The sequence below is a fragment of the Nerophis ophidion genome, linkage group LG17 (genome assembly GCF_033978795.1).
Source record: "Nerophis ophidion isolate RoL-2023_Sa linkage group LG17, RoL_Noph_v1.0, whole genome shotgun sequence".
Classification (NCBI taxonomy): Eukaryota; Metazoa; Chordata; class Actinopteri; order Syngnathiformes; family Syngnathidae; genus Nerophis; species Nerophis ophidion.
This window is the reverse complement of record NC_084627.1, coordinates 20,336,319-20,351,172: the sequence shown is the minus strand read 5'-3', so window position 1 is coordinate 20,351,172 and position 14,854 is coordinate 20,336,319. Positions and strand designations below refer to the sequence as shown.

General features: G+C 40.1%; 1 protein-coding gene across 3 annotated transcripts in view; it reads left to right on the top strand.

Annotated features, from left to right (window-relative positions):
• Nucleotides 1-14,854, top strand: part of dym (dymeclin) — a 146,973-nt gene that overhangs the window by 29,308 nt on the left and 102,811 nt on the right. For all 3 annotated transcript variants that reach the window (XM_061876488.1, XM_061876489.1, XM_061876490.1), the window contains exons 8-9: nt 2,723-2,862; nt 9,138-9,323. In XM_061876488.1, coding sequence (XP_061732472.1) covers nt 2,723-2,862; nt 9,138-9,323 — 326 coding nt within the window. The remainder of the gene's footprint in view (nt 1-2,722; nt 2,863-9,137; nt 9,324-14,854) is intronic.

Here is a 14,854-nt window from a genome sequence, read left to right as displayed (position 1 = left end):
CAACAAGTTGAATATTGCAAATTACTGCTTCACTCTAAAGAACTTCCTGAGCATTTTTATTATATAAATATACACATACACACACACACACACATATATATATATATATATATATATATATATGTGTGCATATATGTATATGTATGTATATATATATGTATATGTATATATATATGTGTATATATGTATGTATATATATGTATATATATATGTGTGTATATGTATATATATATATGTGTGTATGTATGTATGTATATGTTTATATATGTGTGTATATATATGTATATATATATGTGTGTATTTATGTATATATGTGTGTATATATGTATATGTATATATATATATGTATACGTATATATATATATATGTATATGTATATATATATATATATATATGTATGGCGTGGCGCATTGGGAGAGTGGCCGCGCGCAACCCGAGGGTCACTGGTTCAAATCCCACCTAGAACCAATTTCGTCACGTCCGTTGTGTCCTGAGCAAGACACTTCACCCTTGCTCCTGATGGGTGCTGGTTGGCGCCTTGCATGGCAGCTCCCTCAATCAGTGTGTGAATGTGTGTGTGAATGGGTAAATGTGGAAGTAGTGTCAAAGCGCTTTGAGTACCTTGAAGGTGGAAAAGCGCTATACAAGTACAACCCATTTATTTATTTATTTTATATATATGTATGTATGTATGTATATATCTATATATATTAGAGATGCGCGGATAGGCAATTATATCATCTGCAACCGCGTCACCAAAGTCGTCATCCACCCGCCGTCCACCCGAACCAACATTTTATCAGAAACGCATCCGCCCGCCACCCGCCCGCTGCTAGCGGGGTGTATAGAATAGTCAGGAAAAGTCATGGATACAAAGGATTCTGGGTATTTGTTGTGTGGCGTTTATGTTGTGTTACTGGGAGGATGTCCTCCCGAAATGTGTTTGTCAATCTTGTTTGGTGTGGCTTCACAGCGTGGCGCATATTACTAAGAGTGTTAAAATTGTTTATATCACAACCATTAGTGTACTCTGTGTCACCCAGTATGCCTTGCAGTCGTGTGCGTGTTGCTGCGGAAGCCACACACAACATGTTGCTGGACTGACAAGCAGACCGTACATGCTGTAGAGGGCGACAAAGTCAATGACTACATAGCACGCCCTCATACTTATTAACTGGGTGACTGCCGGTAGTCATTCTAGAGAATATTAGCGTCTCCTATTGTCTTCTTCGCTTTGTGACACGGGTCTTAAATGGCACTTTAAATGGCAAAGGATACTGATCCCAGAACCATGTATATCAAATATTTCCGGATAATTCAACTGCCCCCCGCCCTGATCTAATTAAAATCTATTTTTTCGTCATGTCTCCCGCCCGACCCGCGTTTTATCCGCGGACTCCGCGGATGACACCGCAAACCGCGGATCTCTAATATATATATATATATATATATATATATATATATATATATATATATATATATATATATACACATATAAAAATGTGTGCATATATATATAAAAATGTGTGTATATGTGTGTGTGTGTTTGTGTATATATGCGTGTGTGTGTGTAAATGTATATGTTTGTGACAAAGTATTCATGTTTGTGTGTGTATATGCATTATATATATATATATATGTGTGTATATGTTTATATATGTATGCATGAATACAGTATGTGTGTATAAGTGTATATCTGTGTATATATATGAAAGCTGCGCTGCGTTCTTTATCTGCACTTTGCCTGCTGTTTCTGCATTCAAGGATCCAGATCAATAACACCCAAACCAAAATGTGACAGATAATTATCATACTAGTGTATAAGTAAGTTAACCACCAACAACAAAAACATGCACCTAATTGTGACGGCGGCCAAAGGACGCAGTGACTAAGATGGAGAATTACCGCCTGGCCTGGGAGACAGGGGTGACTTCACATAATAATTCACCAGTCCAAGCCGGTCTGCATTCCATTCTTCTTCTTATTGTTGACTCACTGTTCAATAATGTCTGCTCTCTACGTCATTGAGTTGCAAAATGTCTCCTAAAAGTTGTCTAAGTTCTGACTTTGTTCCCAATGTGGGCTGTCCGCAATCTGTTGATGATACGGAGCACTTTGGATCCCCTCCAGTCCGTCGTGAGACTATCAGCCTTTTGTCTGTCTTTCTGTGCTGCCAGACAGTTTCATCATGCACATCACAAACACTGTCTTCATGTCTTCATTCCATTGCTGTAATAAAAGCAGGGAGGGATGGGGGGTGGGGGGGAGAGGAAAAAAGGAAATGTCCAAGTAGCCATCACCCTTGTCTCTTCTGTGACCTTTCATTCACCGTCAACAAGCCTTTGGAGGGATGTGTTGCGTTTATGATGCATTCAAGAGAGCTAACCACATATCCAATAGTTTGTCTTTGTTTTAAGCACGAATGCACAAACTCTTTACCACATAGTGTACAGTGCATGTTACGTTTCTTCTATGCCGCATTAGCAGAGGTTGTTATTATGCAAAATACCTATTTTGTGTGCTAAAAATAGTACTTGGTATGTCAACCATTGCAAGATACAGTATTATTTTAATCAACTTTAATTGTGCTTCCATCCACTTGTGATTTGTACTGCAAAAAAATAAAACATTTGTCTAGTGGGTTACATAGTGGTCATCTACGGCCAAGCTGTTTCTGATGCTATGAATTCCTTACCGTACTTCTTTTCTTCCCCCACTCCAGTTTGTCGCTGACTAGTCGCCTCGTGAAGACGCTGCTCTATAACTTCATCAGACAAGAAAAATGTCCGCCCCCGGCAACCCACATCTTTGAGCCAAAAGCTGAGGGTGGCCTGCTTTATGGTCTGGCGTCCGGAGTGGCAAGTACGAATATACACACACGCTCAAACTAGAATAACGTACTGTATACTTCACTTTTGGCAAAATTTGAAACAGCATCAAAATGTACAGTGATACTTCAGCTTGTATATGCTGCACTTTCCTTAGGATTAGTTTTTTGACAAAAATGTATGCCAAAAGTTTATTGGTTTCCATATGCTTGATGGGTTATTGTTCAGCCAAGCATTGCAAATAACAGCAGAACTGTGTGTCCAAACATACAATGTCTGTGCGTATGTGATTCATTTGTTCATTGAGTGCACACAAACTGATGAAGCACTCTGTATCTGTCTCCTTTCTTCTTCCAACCAAGCTTTGTGCTCCCTGCCCAGATGAGGTCTTCAAGCTCTGTATTTCTGAGTGTTAATGGTGTAGACTTTCAGACAGTCTGGGCTTTTTTTTTTTCTAACTTGGCATATTGACAAAGAAAGTGCCAGCACTTTCATTGCAGCTATTGTTATTTGGAAATTTAATATGCTGATTAGTTTGTGTGATACTTAAAACCAACAAGTAAACTATTTGTACATAATAACCAATGGAATGGCCAAACATCCAACAAATTATCAACCAACCAATCATCTTACTGTCCAACCAATTCACTACCCAAAGAACTGGTCCGACAACTAACCAACCTGCCACCTAACCAAACAAACAACCAGGCAATCAACCAAAGTTGACCACCGATCATCCAAACCAACCAATTAACACAAAAGCCAACCAATGGTACCAAATAACCGCCATCCTGCCAACAAAATAAACAGGTAACTTACCCATCCAAGCTGCGAAAAAGCCAACTAACCAACCAAAAGTCTAAATAACTCACCAACTAACCAAACAACTTGCCAATTAATCAAGTAACAGACAAAAAAAAACTAAACAACCAACCATCCAAGCTGCCATCTGACCAACCAACTGGCCAACAAGCGAGCCAATCACGCAGTCAACTACTAACTAAAGAACAAGCCGAACCATCAGACCAGTTTAATAACCAAAGTACCTGTCCAAACAAAACATGACCTTGCAATTAGCATTCGGCAGAGGTAATAATTGTTGGGTTCCCAGTTCCACATCAAAAATGTATTTAGCAAACAATGATATTACATTTTTAGTAGCAGAGGAAATGAAATGCATTATTTTCTTGTAAGATTCATCCCAGTGAAAGTACTAAAACCATTTAGTAGGTTTTTATAACAACTGTATAAGTTTGCTCAGTTGGGTCAAAGCAATTGTGGCTGTAAACTTAAGGGTAATATCATTGAAAATGGAAAAATAAGAGAAGCAGTCAAATTACATAAGCACAGCCTCCAAAACACAAAAGTGTTGCCAGTTTTCCCCTTCTCTTTTCTTTCATGCGATGCCCAGGCCATGAATGATTTGAGGAATGAACGTGTGAGTTGTGCTGACATGCATGCAAAGCAGCGCGGATAAAATTGATGTTTTCAAAAATGAGCACAGCTTGTGCGCGTGCGTGTTTGCGTGTAGGCTCTGGTTGTTGGCGTGCTGAATGTGCGTCTGTCTTGTGTGAGCAAGTGCAAGAATAAATGTGCACCCACGGGTTTCCCCGCACTGATAAGCGCTCTTTGTGGGGTGCTGTTGGCAGATTACATCCAGTGAGGCATCAGCATTCACCGGCCTGTCCGTCAATGTGTGTGCGCATGTGTGTCGGTGGCCACAGACGGCCCTGATGAGTTATGGTGCCCTGTCCTGTTCCTAATCCCCCAGAGCCCGTCTGTCTGCAGCCGCCTCCCTTGTACACACACGCACATCAACAAAAGACACTGGAGCTCTTATAGTCGTAGCTCGGAGACAACGCTTGTTTTATTTCCCCGTCTCGTTAAATGTGCACATCTTATTTCCATGTGGAAAATGTGGTGTTTGCAACGGAAACAACAGAAATCCTTTAAAGCAGTTTTCTAAAGGGGAGGGGATTTTACACTTAAAGGCCTGTGTTATTCTCAGCGGCACTGGAGGAGCTTTTCTGAAGATGATTTTTTTTTTTTCCCCCCTTTTCTTTTCAATGCTGCTACAGTATGCATGCATCATGGGAAAATCCTTTGAACATACAGAATGTTCTCATTTGTGTGATATTATCTAAAGAATGTGTTGGCGTATTGTCTGTACAACACCAGGAACATCCTCAAAAGGCTCTGACATGTCCTTTGTTTTATCTGTGTTTAGACGACAGTTTCATCTCGATTTACATACTAAATGGCTTTAACATGAGGCAGAATTTAGTGAGGTACGATACAAGAGCTCTATGAAAAGTGTTGTAGGTGTTTTGTGATTCCATGATTAGGTTGAAATATACCTAATATAGATGCTTGTGAGTATCATGAATTGATTAACGTGGACCCCGACTTAAACAAGTTGAAAAACTTAATCGAGTGTTACCATTTAGTGGTCAATTGTACGGAATATGTACTGTACTGTGCAATCTACTGATAAAAGTCTCAATCAATCAATCAATCAATACATGAGGTTAGGGGTTAATAGGTGCTATATTAGACTATTTTTCAGCTATTGTCAATATGTCTCAGAGGTCCCACAATATAATTGGGAAGAGTGTTACCTAAATGTTTAAAAAGTTATTCTGTGGACATGCCGTTTTTTGTGTCTGTAGCTTTTATGCTAATGAGCTGTGTTAGTACACGCCAGTGTCGGACAGAGTATCTCCAAGACGCGCTGTTATGGATGACTCCACTTTTTAAATATTCCCCTGAGAGCCAGCTTCCACTGCACTGGACATTTCTTTTTATGTATATTTTCATTCAGCACTTCATGATAGTTGCATTTAAGGATTGATTGGTTGAAGTTTATCTCGAACATGTATACAATTTCAGCATGATACATCACATATTATCTTTTATTTATTTATTTATTTTTTTACAACATGCTCAATATGAGGTTTTTTATGGACATACTTGTCACCCCTCACGATTTTCCCGGATGTTCACGAATTTCAGTGCCCCTCCCGAAAATCTCCCGGGGCAACCATTGTCCCGAATTTCTCCCGATTTCCACAGGGACAACAATATTGGGGGCGTGCCTTAAAGGCTCTTCCTTTACCGTCCTCTACAACCTGTCGTCACGTCCGCTTTTCCACCATACAAACAACGTGCGGGCTTACTCTCATAATATATGTGGCTTTTACACACACATAAGTGAATGCAATGCATACTTGGTCAACAGCTATACAGGTCACACTGAGGGTGGCTGTATAAACAACTTTAACACTGTTACAAATATATGCCACACTGTGAACCCACACCAAACAAAAATGACAAACACATTTCGGGAGAACATCCGCACTGTAACACAACATAAACACAACAGAACAAATACCCAGAACCCCTTGCAGCACTAACTTCCAGAACGCTACAATATACACCCTCCGCTACCACTAAACCCCGTCACCCCCACCCCGCTTACCTCAAACCCCCCCATCTCCCAAAATCGGAGGGCTCAAGGTTGGCAAGTATGCATATGGGTATCTTTGACATTTGAACCAATACGGTACAAACTCCTGCGAATTGCCAATACTCAACAGTAACAATATTGGTAATTTTGTGTGTTCATGTGGTAATAATTAGTTTTTTTATTTAACATTTGACAGTGAGCTGATAAATATAACTGTGCTGGCCAGTAGTTGTATCTGATAATTCTGAGCAAGTATGCGTTCATTTCAGTTTGCCCTAGGTGTGTTGCCATATCCAGAAAGTAGTCTTTGCCATTAAGTTGATTGTGCCAGTCTTACATTTTTTTGAGACATTTAAACTGTAAGTATTGTGCTTCTTACACAGCTGCTTAATTGTAACACACGTCCTAATTGTAGTTTTCATGGCCATAGTTTTCAGTTTGAAAGTTTAAAGGTGTTTGAATCGCCATGCCAAAACACTAATGCTAATCAGTAGCATCTATATGTCATATTCATTGTACATTAGCATCGAACTAGCTTGAAAATGTGTACCTTACTTTTGAACAATTTCTATCGGCATACCTGCTTTGTAGGCATGGAAAGTTGCAACATTACTTAGCAGCAGTCCTATGAATATGCCTGTTTGCTCGCCAAGTACCTGAGCCAGTGACATCCTGTGCAACAAAAGGTATTGAAGTATGGTACTGATTTGTCTTTCGTGAATCAGTACTCTGTAGTACTGACTGATTTTGTTGTTACCTATATAAGTAATAAATTCCGGACCCATCCCTCGTTGTGATATATGCCATATAGCAATGTAATAATGATTAAGACAGGAGAACTCATGTTAGGAACATTAGCATTGCAATGTGAGCTATAGTGCAAACAGTCACATTTAAGAGCAACATCTCAGTAGGTTAGTCTATTTGCAGAAGAAAAAATAAATTATCTAAATTAGAGCCCCAATCTTTATTTTAAGATGTGTAGCAAAACCTACTTCTTTTTTTATCCTTGGCAATGTGTGTCATGTGTAACGGACATATGGGGCAGACTATCTTGCTCGTGAGAAATACCTTTCATACATCATTAAAATGTATATTTTGCATAATCAAGGACAATGAAAGATAGCAGTTAATACATTACATTTTGCTGAGACGAAAAGGCCAACTTATTAACAATAGACAAACAAGACCGTTTGGATTTCCTCGCTTTTCCGTTTCCCTTTCCTCTTTCAAACGTTCTTTTTCCACTGTGCAGCTGGAGAAATAACAAATAACCTCGCGCTGAGGTCGAATAAAGCGAAAAAGTGGACGTGCGAATGTGCATGTGAGTGCAGGAAATGCGCCTGCCAGACACGCTTCTGTGACACACTGGGTCCAGTCACTCTGGTGCCAGTGATGCGATGAACAAGTCCCCAGCACAAGTTGGACCCCTCTCTCTTGAGACTCTTTTTCCTTTCTCAAGGCCTCATAACCCTGAAAGAAGGTGCATGCATGAGAGAGAGAGGGAGAGAGAGAGAGAGAGAATGTAGACTTTAGTCTCTGTGGGGAAGTCATTTTACTTTCTCTCACACAGTTTGGGAAACTTAGTTGTATCCAGCTCTAGGAGAACACGCCACAGAATAAAACAGTCCTTCCAATGTCCACCACTGGATGGCAACATGTGTACTTAGCTTCCTCCCGTGCTACTGTAGTTTCAGTAGCTCTATCAGGTTGGACCAGCATCAAGCCGCCTCGGACCCCACATCGCTTGCATCATAGATTCCCTGTGGCTAGACGTCCAGGAGCCAGAGGCGGTCATCCATGTGCCTCGGTGCTCACGCTTCTCTTGACGCCTGAGTGCGCCTACACTTCAGTTGAGAAAATCAACACATCCCCCACCAGTAAAAAAAAGAAAGAAAAAAAAGAGACTCCAGTAGCACAAGTTTTTGTTCTCTGGCGCCGTCTATGTTTGCGCTGCAGAGGGCCGAGCATAAGTCCATTGTGCCCATTTTGGTTTGGATTACATCAAGTCTGGCCACACGTTTCCTTTTGCATTCATTCCATCCATCCAACACAAATCAACTTGATTTTATTATAAACACATTCCCTGCGGATTCGGTAGATCTGACAGAACATTACCCCCACCTTTCATTTAATACTTGTTGATATTGCATGGCGTAGTGGGTAGAGCGGCCGTGCCAGAAACCTGAGGCTTGGAGGTTCGCTCCCCGACTATTGACATCCAAATCGCTGCCGTTGTGCCTTTGGGCAGGACACTTCACCCTTCCCCCCCGTGCCGCTCACACTGGTGAATGAATGATGAATGAATGATAGGTGGTGGTCGGAGGGGCCGTAGGCGCAAAACTGGCAGCCACGCTTCCATCAGTCTATCCCAGGGCAGCTGTGGCTACTGATGTAGCTTACCACCACCAGGTGTGAATGAATGATGGGTTCCCACTTCTCTGTGAGCGCTTTGAGTATCTAATAATAGAAAAGCGCGATATAGACTAAGACTTAGACAAACTTTAATGATCCACAAGGGAAATTGTTCAACACAGTAGCTTAGTTACAATGATGGAAAGTATAAGGATGGAAAGGACAATGTAGGTATAAATAGACTAGGTATAGCAATGTAAAATATAACATATCTGCGAATATATACAATATATACTTAATATGTGTACAGTATATTATATATACAGATATAATATGTCTATAACATATATACAATATATACCAATTGCTATTTGCACTATCACAGTATATTTAATATAAATCCAATCCATTATTATTATTATTATTATATTCCATGCTGTGTGTGTGTGCCTAATAAAGTGACGCATATGTAATTCTTGTGTCTTCAGGTGGTCTGTGGAGCGTCTTCACATTGGGGGGAGCCGGCAGCAAGGCAGGCGTAGAGCTGGAACACAACCCCTTACCTTTGTCCAATCAGAGCCTTTTGTTACTTCTGGTCCTGGCCAATCTGACGGATGGGCCTGAATGGCCCAACCCTTATCGCCAGGCTATTACTTGCTTCAGAAACACGCAAGGTAACGGATTCTTTAAATCCGCCATGTTGTTGATGTTTTATTAAAAGTTGGGTTATAAATTATTACGTCATCTTAGGATAAGGTCGGAAAAGATAGACTTTTTTATTTGTCCCACAATTAGGAGATTATGTGGTTGCAATTTACGAGCTTAATTGTTTCAGTGACGGAACTCTTAACTCAAAACACTTCTATCTCAAATTAACTTTTCCCATTTCAATTGATATGTATGCTTCCCCCAAAACAGAACAATTTTAATAAAACTTTTACATAAGAAATGATGTGTAAAAGCAATACAATAGAATGCACTGACTGACACAATAGAATGTACTACTAACAACTGTGATAGTTTTATGGAGTAATGTATCGTATTTTCCAGACTAAATATACATTAGCTGCACCGGATTATAAACCCCAAATAAATACTGGCACGTTGTGAAATGAGATACTTAAATACAAACCCCGTTTCCATATGAGTTGGGAAATTGTGTTAGATGTAAATATAAACGGAATACAATGATTTGCAAATTCTTTTCAACCCATATCCAATTGAATGCACTACAAAGACAAGATATTTGATGTTCAAACTCAAACTTTTTTTTTTTTTTTGGAAATAATAATTAACTTAGAATTTCATGGCTGCAACATGTGCCAAAGTAGTTGGGAAAGGGCATGTTCACCACTGTGTTACATCACCTTTTCTTTTAACAACACTCAAATGTTTGGGAACTGAGGAAACTAATTGTTGAAGCCTTGAAAGTGGAATTCTTTCCCATTCTTGTTTTATGTAGAGCTTCAGTCGTTCAACAGTCCGGGGTCTCCGCTGTCGTATTTTACGCTTCTTAATGCGTCATGATTTCTCTAGATTCTGTGAACTTTTTGATGATATTATGGACTGTAGATGTTGAAATCCATAAATTTCTTGCAATTGCACTTTAAGAAACGTTGTTCTTAAACTGTTTGACTATTTGCTCAAGCAGTTGTGGACAAAGGGGTGCACCTCGCCCCATCCTTTCTTGTGAAAGCATGAGCATTTTTTTAGAAGCTGTTTTTTACCCAATCATAGCACTCACCTGTTCCCAATTAGCCTGCACACCCTTGGGATGTTCCAAATAAGTGTTTGATGAGCATTCCTCAACTTTTATCAGTATTTATTGCCACCTTTCCCAACTTAGTTGTCATGTGTTGCTGGCATCAAATTCTAAAGTTAATGATTATTTGCAAAAGAAAATGTATATCAGTTTGAACATCAAATATGTTGTCTTTGTAGCATATTAAACTGAATATGGGTTGAAAATGATTTGCAAATCATTGTATTCCGTTTATTTTTACATCTAACGCAATTTCACAATTCATATGGAAACGGGGTTTGTAGAAAGATTTTGTAAATGTTTATTTATATACCTTAACTGTTAGAGGCCCACTGACACCCACTACTACCGACCACGCAGTCTGATAGTTTATATATCAATGATGAAATATTAACATTGCAACACATGCCAATACGGCCTTTTAAATTGACTAAATTGCAATTTTAAATTTCCCGCGAAGTGTCCTGTTGAAAACGTCGCGGTATGACGCTTATGATGACGCGTGCGTTTGACGTCACCGATTGTAGCGGATATTATTTTCCAGCCCAAACTAACATATAAGTAGTCTGCTTTAATCGCATAATTACACAGTATTTTGGACATCTGTGTTGCTGAATCTTTTGCAATTGTTTCAATTAATAATGGAGAAGTCAAAGTGGAAAGATGGAGGTGGGAAGCTTTTAGCCTTTAGCCACAAAAACACAGCTGGTGTTTTCTTGTTTAAAATCCCCGAAGATGAAGCTTTACTATGGATCAGAGCGGTCAAGCGAACATGGATCCCGACTACATGTCAACCGGCAGTTTTCGGTGAGAAAATTGTGGTAATAAGTCGCCTCTTACCGGAGACATCAGCGGAGCTTCCGTCCTGCTGCAGATGTCATGACTTCCCTCAGAGGCTCTGGCGTCAACACACCCGTGGCCACACCCCTCCGACTTTCAGGTACTTTTTAATCTCACTAAAACACTAGCAACACAATAGGCAGATAAGGGATTTTCCAGAATTATCCTAGTAAATGTGTTTAATAACATCTGAAACTGTCCCACTGCAATCGCCTTTTTTTTCTCCCTAGTCCTTCACTCTAAATTTCCTCATCCACGAATCTTTCATCCTCGCTCAAATTAATGGGGAAATTGTCACTTTCTTGGTCCGAATAGCTCTATCTGCTGCTGGATAGGATTGTAAACAATGTGAGGATGTGAGGAGCCCTACAACCCGTGATGTTATACGCACATCGTCTGCTACTTCCGGTAAAGGCAAGGCTTTTTTATTAGCAAACAAAAGTTGCGAACTTTATCGTCGATGTTCTCTACTAAATCCTTTCAGCAAAAATATGGCAATATCGCAAAATAATCAAGTATGACACATAGAATGGACCTTCTATCCCCGTTTGAATAAGAAAATCTCATTTCAATAGGCCTTTAACAAACAGTGCCTCTTAACACGGCATTAAAAAACGGCTGATCAAACAAAACATAAAAGTCATTGTTCGCTCTTTATGAGATGGATAAGATGTTCTCCCATATAATAATGTTCGAGTTCATCAGGATTCTTCTTCCATGTAATTTGTGAACACGTCGCGTTTTAACAGTTTCTTAAAGTGGATAATTTTGGAACATTGTTTTATTTCTTTGCTTAATCCATTCTATCATTTAGTCATTAGCGAAGAAACATTCATAGATTAGCTGCACATTTGTATATTCCAGACAGTTTGATGCCTGGGAAAAAAGTATTGGTTTAAAGTCTGGAAAATAAGGTATTATTAATGTACAGCATTTACCGTTAATAGTGGATTTCTTCGGTATCTATTTCCAGTTGCTTTTCATTCAAACACACCATCAGCAGCTTTTCCATATTTTCATGGATAAATGTCTGCTGTTTACAATCCTTGTTTTCATATGAGTTGGGAAATTGTCTTAGATTTAAATATAAACTAAATAAAATGATTTGCAAATCCTTTTTAACCCATATTCAATTGAATGCACTACAAAGACAAGATGTTTGATGTTTAAACTTATAACCTTTTTTTTTTTGCAAATAATAATAAACTTAGAATTTCATGGCAGCAACACGTGCCAAAATAGTTGGGAAAGGGCATGTTCACCAATGTGTTACATCACCTTTTCTTTTAAGAACACTCAATAAACGTTTGGGAACTGAGGAAACTAATTGTGGGCTTCACGGTGGCAGAGGGGTTAGTGCGTCTGCCTTACAATACGAAGTTCCTGCAGTCCTGGGTTCAAATCCAGGCTCGGGATCTTTCTGTGTGGAGTTTGCATGTTCTCCCCGTGAATGCGTGGGTTCCCTCCGGGTACTCCGGCTTCCTCCCACTTCCAAAGACATGCACCTGGGGATAGGTTGATTGGCAACACTAAATTGGCCCTAGTGTGTGAATGTGAGTGTGAATGTTGTCTGTCTATCTGTGTTGGCCCTGCGATGAGGTGGCGACTTGTCCAGGGTGTACCCCGCCTTCCGCCCGATTGTAGCTGAGATCGTGAAAGGTAAGCAAAATTCCAAAACAGAAGTGTCCAGAGGGGAACTGCACTTTTAGGAATTTTGCCGATCAGTCACAATCATTACGAGAGATCAGAAGACACATTTTTTTTAGCCCTCTAAAACATCTTTAAAACCCTACAGCAATGTAGTGCTGTAGGGTGCACTTCCGACTTCTTGCAACAAATGTGTTCCTATTTCCGGAATCAAACGCGAGTGTACTATCATTGCAGACTTTGCAATATACAGGAAAGACTACTATTTTTGGACAAATTAGGTTTCACAACCTTATATTTTTTAAATTAAATATACAGAGGATGAACTGCTACATATAGAAGCGAGCTCGAAGACGAGGCTGAAACAATGACGAGAGACGAGAGAGGGTGAGATGGTCACGCTGCAAATCTAGAACGTAGAGAGAATCCTATAAATGGATGGCATACCCAAATCAACTGGATACATTCCCGGCCAGCTGGACCAAACGGACAACTGTCCATCGACAAAGTCACTATAATATTGATCATGAAACATGAAGCACATGTACAAATGTGTACAAACAAAACATGAAATATGGGTTAATACTTTGCAGATACTCTATTATAATTGTTCATGTACAAACTGACGTTCCAAACTCAAAACGCGTTTTATGCTGACAGGGAAGCTAGTTTATCTCTTTCCGTAGTTAGCTTTTGCGGCTAATACTGAAGCACGCCGATGTGAGACGCTAGAAAAAGAGTTACTCTGTATTCGTTCTTACAATTACAATGCCGCTACAGCTTGATTATTATACAGCTTACAGAATGTAAATTAAGTATTGTTGATGGTTTTTAATGCATATTTAAAGTCATTTAGAGGTAGAATGGATTGCTCCCATTAGCTGCATTGCTAGCCACCAAAAACGAGTCGATTTATGGGTTAGAATGCGAAAAAACAATTTTTGTCGTCTTGTTTCTCATAAGGATTGTGATCGATTGGCAAAATTTCCAAAAAGTGCAGTTCCCCTTTAAGTTAGTGCATGTGCCTCACATTACAAAGGTCCTGAGTAGTCCTAAATTCAATCCCGGACTCGGGCACTTTCTGTATGTAGTTTACATGTTCTCACCATGACTGCGTGGGTTCCCTCTGGGTACTCCGGCTTCCTCGCACCTCCAAAAACATGCACCAGGGTTGATTGGCCACACTAAAATGGTCCCTAGTGTGTGAATGGGAGTGTGAATGTTGTCTGTCTATCTGTGTTGGCCATGTGATGAGGTGGCGACTTGTCCAGGGTGTACATCGCCTTTCGCCCAAATGAGCTGATAAAGGCTTCAGCACCCCCCGCAACCCCAAAAGGGACAAGCGGTAGAAAAATGGATGGATGGACCACTATTCTGTAGCATACCGTATTTCCTTGAATAGCCGCCGGGCATGTAATATGCGCCTACCTTGAATTACTGCCGGGTCAAACACGCTCCCCAAATCAATAAGCGCATGCTTACTTTTACCGCCGGGTCAAATTTGTGACATCACGAGTGACGCCTCCCCTGCCGTCGTTTTAAAAAATGGCGGAGGAGGTTTTTTTTTTTGCTTTACTGTGTGTAAAGCAAAGGGGTCTTGTTTCACAGCCATACAGATCACACTAATGGTTGTGATATAAACAACTTTAACACTTACTAATATGCGCCACACTCTGTGAACCCTAACCAAACACAATTCAGAAGAACATGGGCTCTGTAACACATTATAAACACAACATAACACTTACCCAGAATGCAATGCATCCATGAGTCTTGGCTATATTATACACCCGCTAGCACCAAACCACCCCCCCTCCGTGTGTCGGTTGAGGCGGGCGGGGTTGGTGGCGCGTGTATATGTATAATATAGCCAAGAGTCATGGATGCATGGCATTATGAGTAATTCTTATGTTGCGTTTATAATGTGTTACTGAGCCCATGTTCTCCAGAAATGTG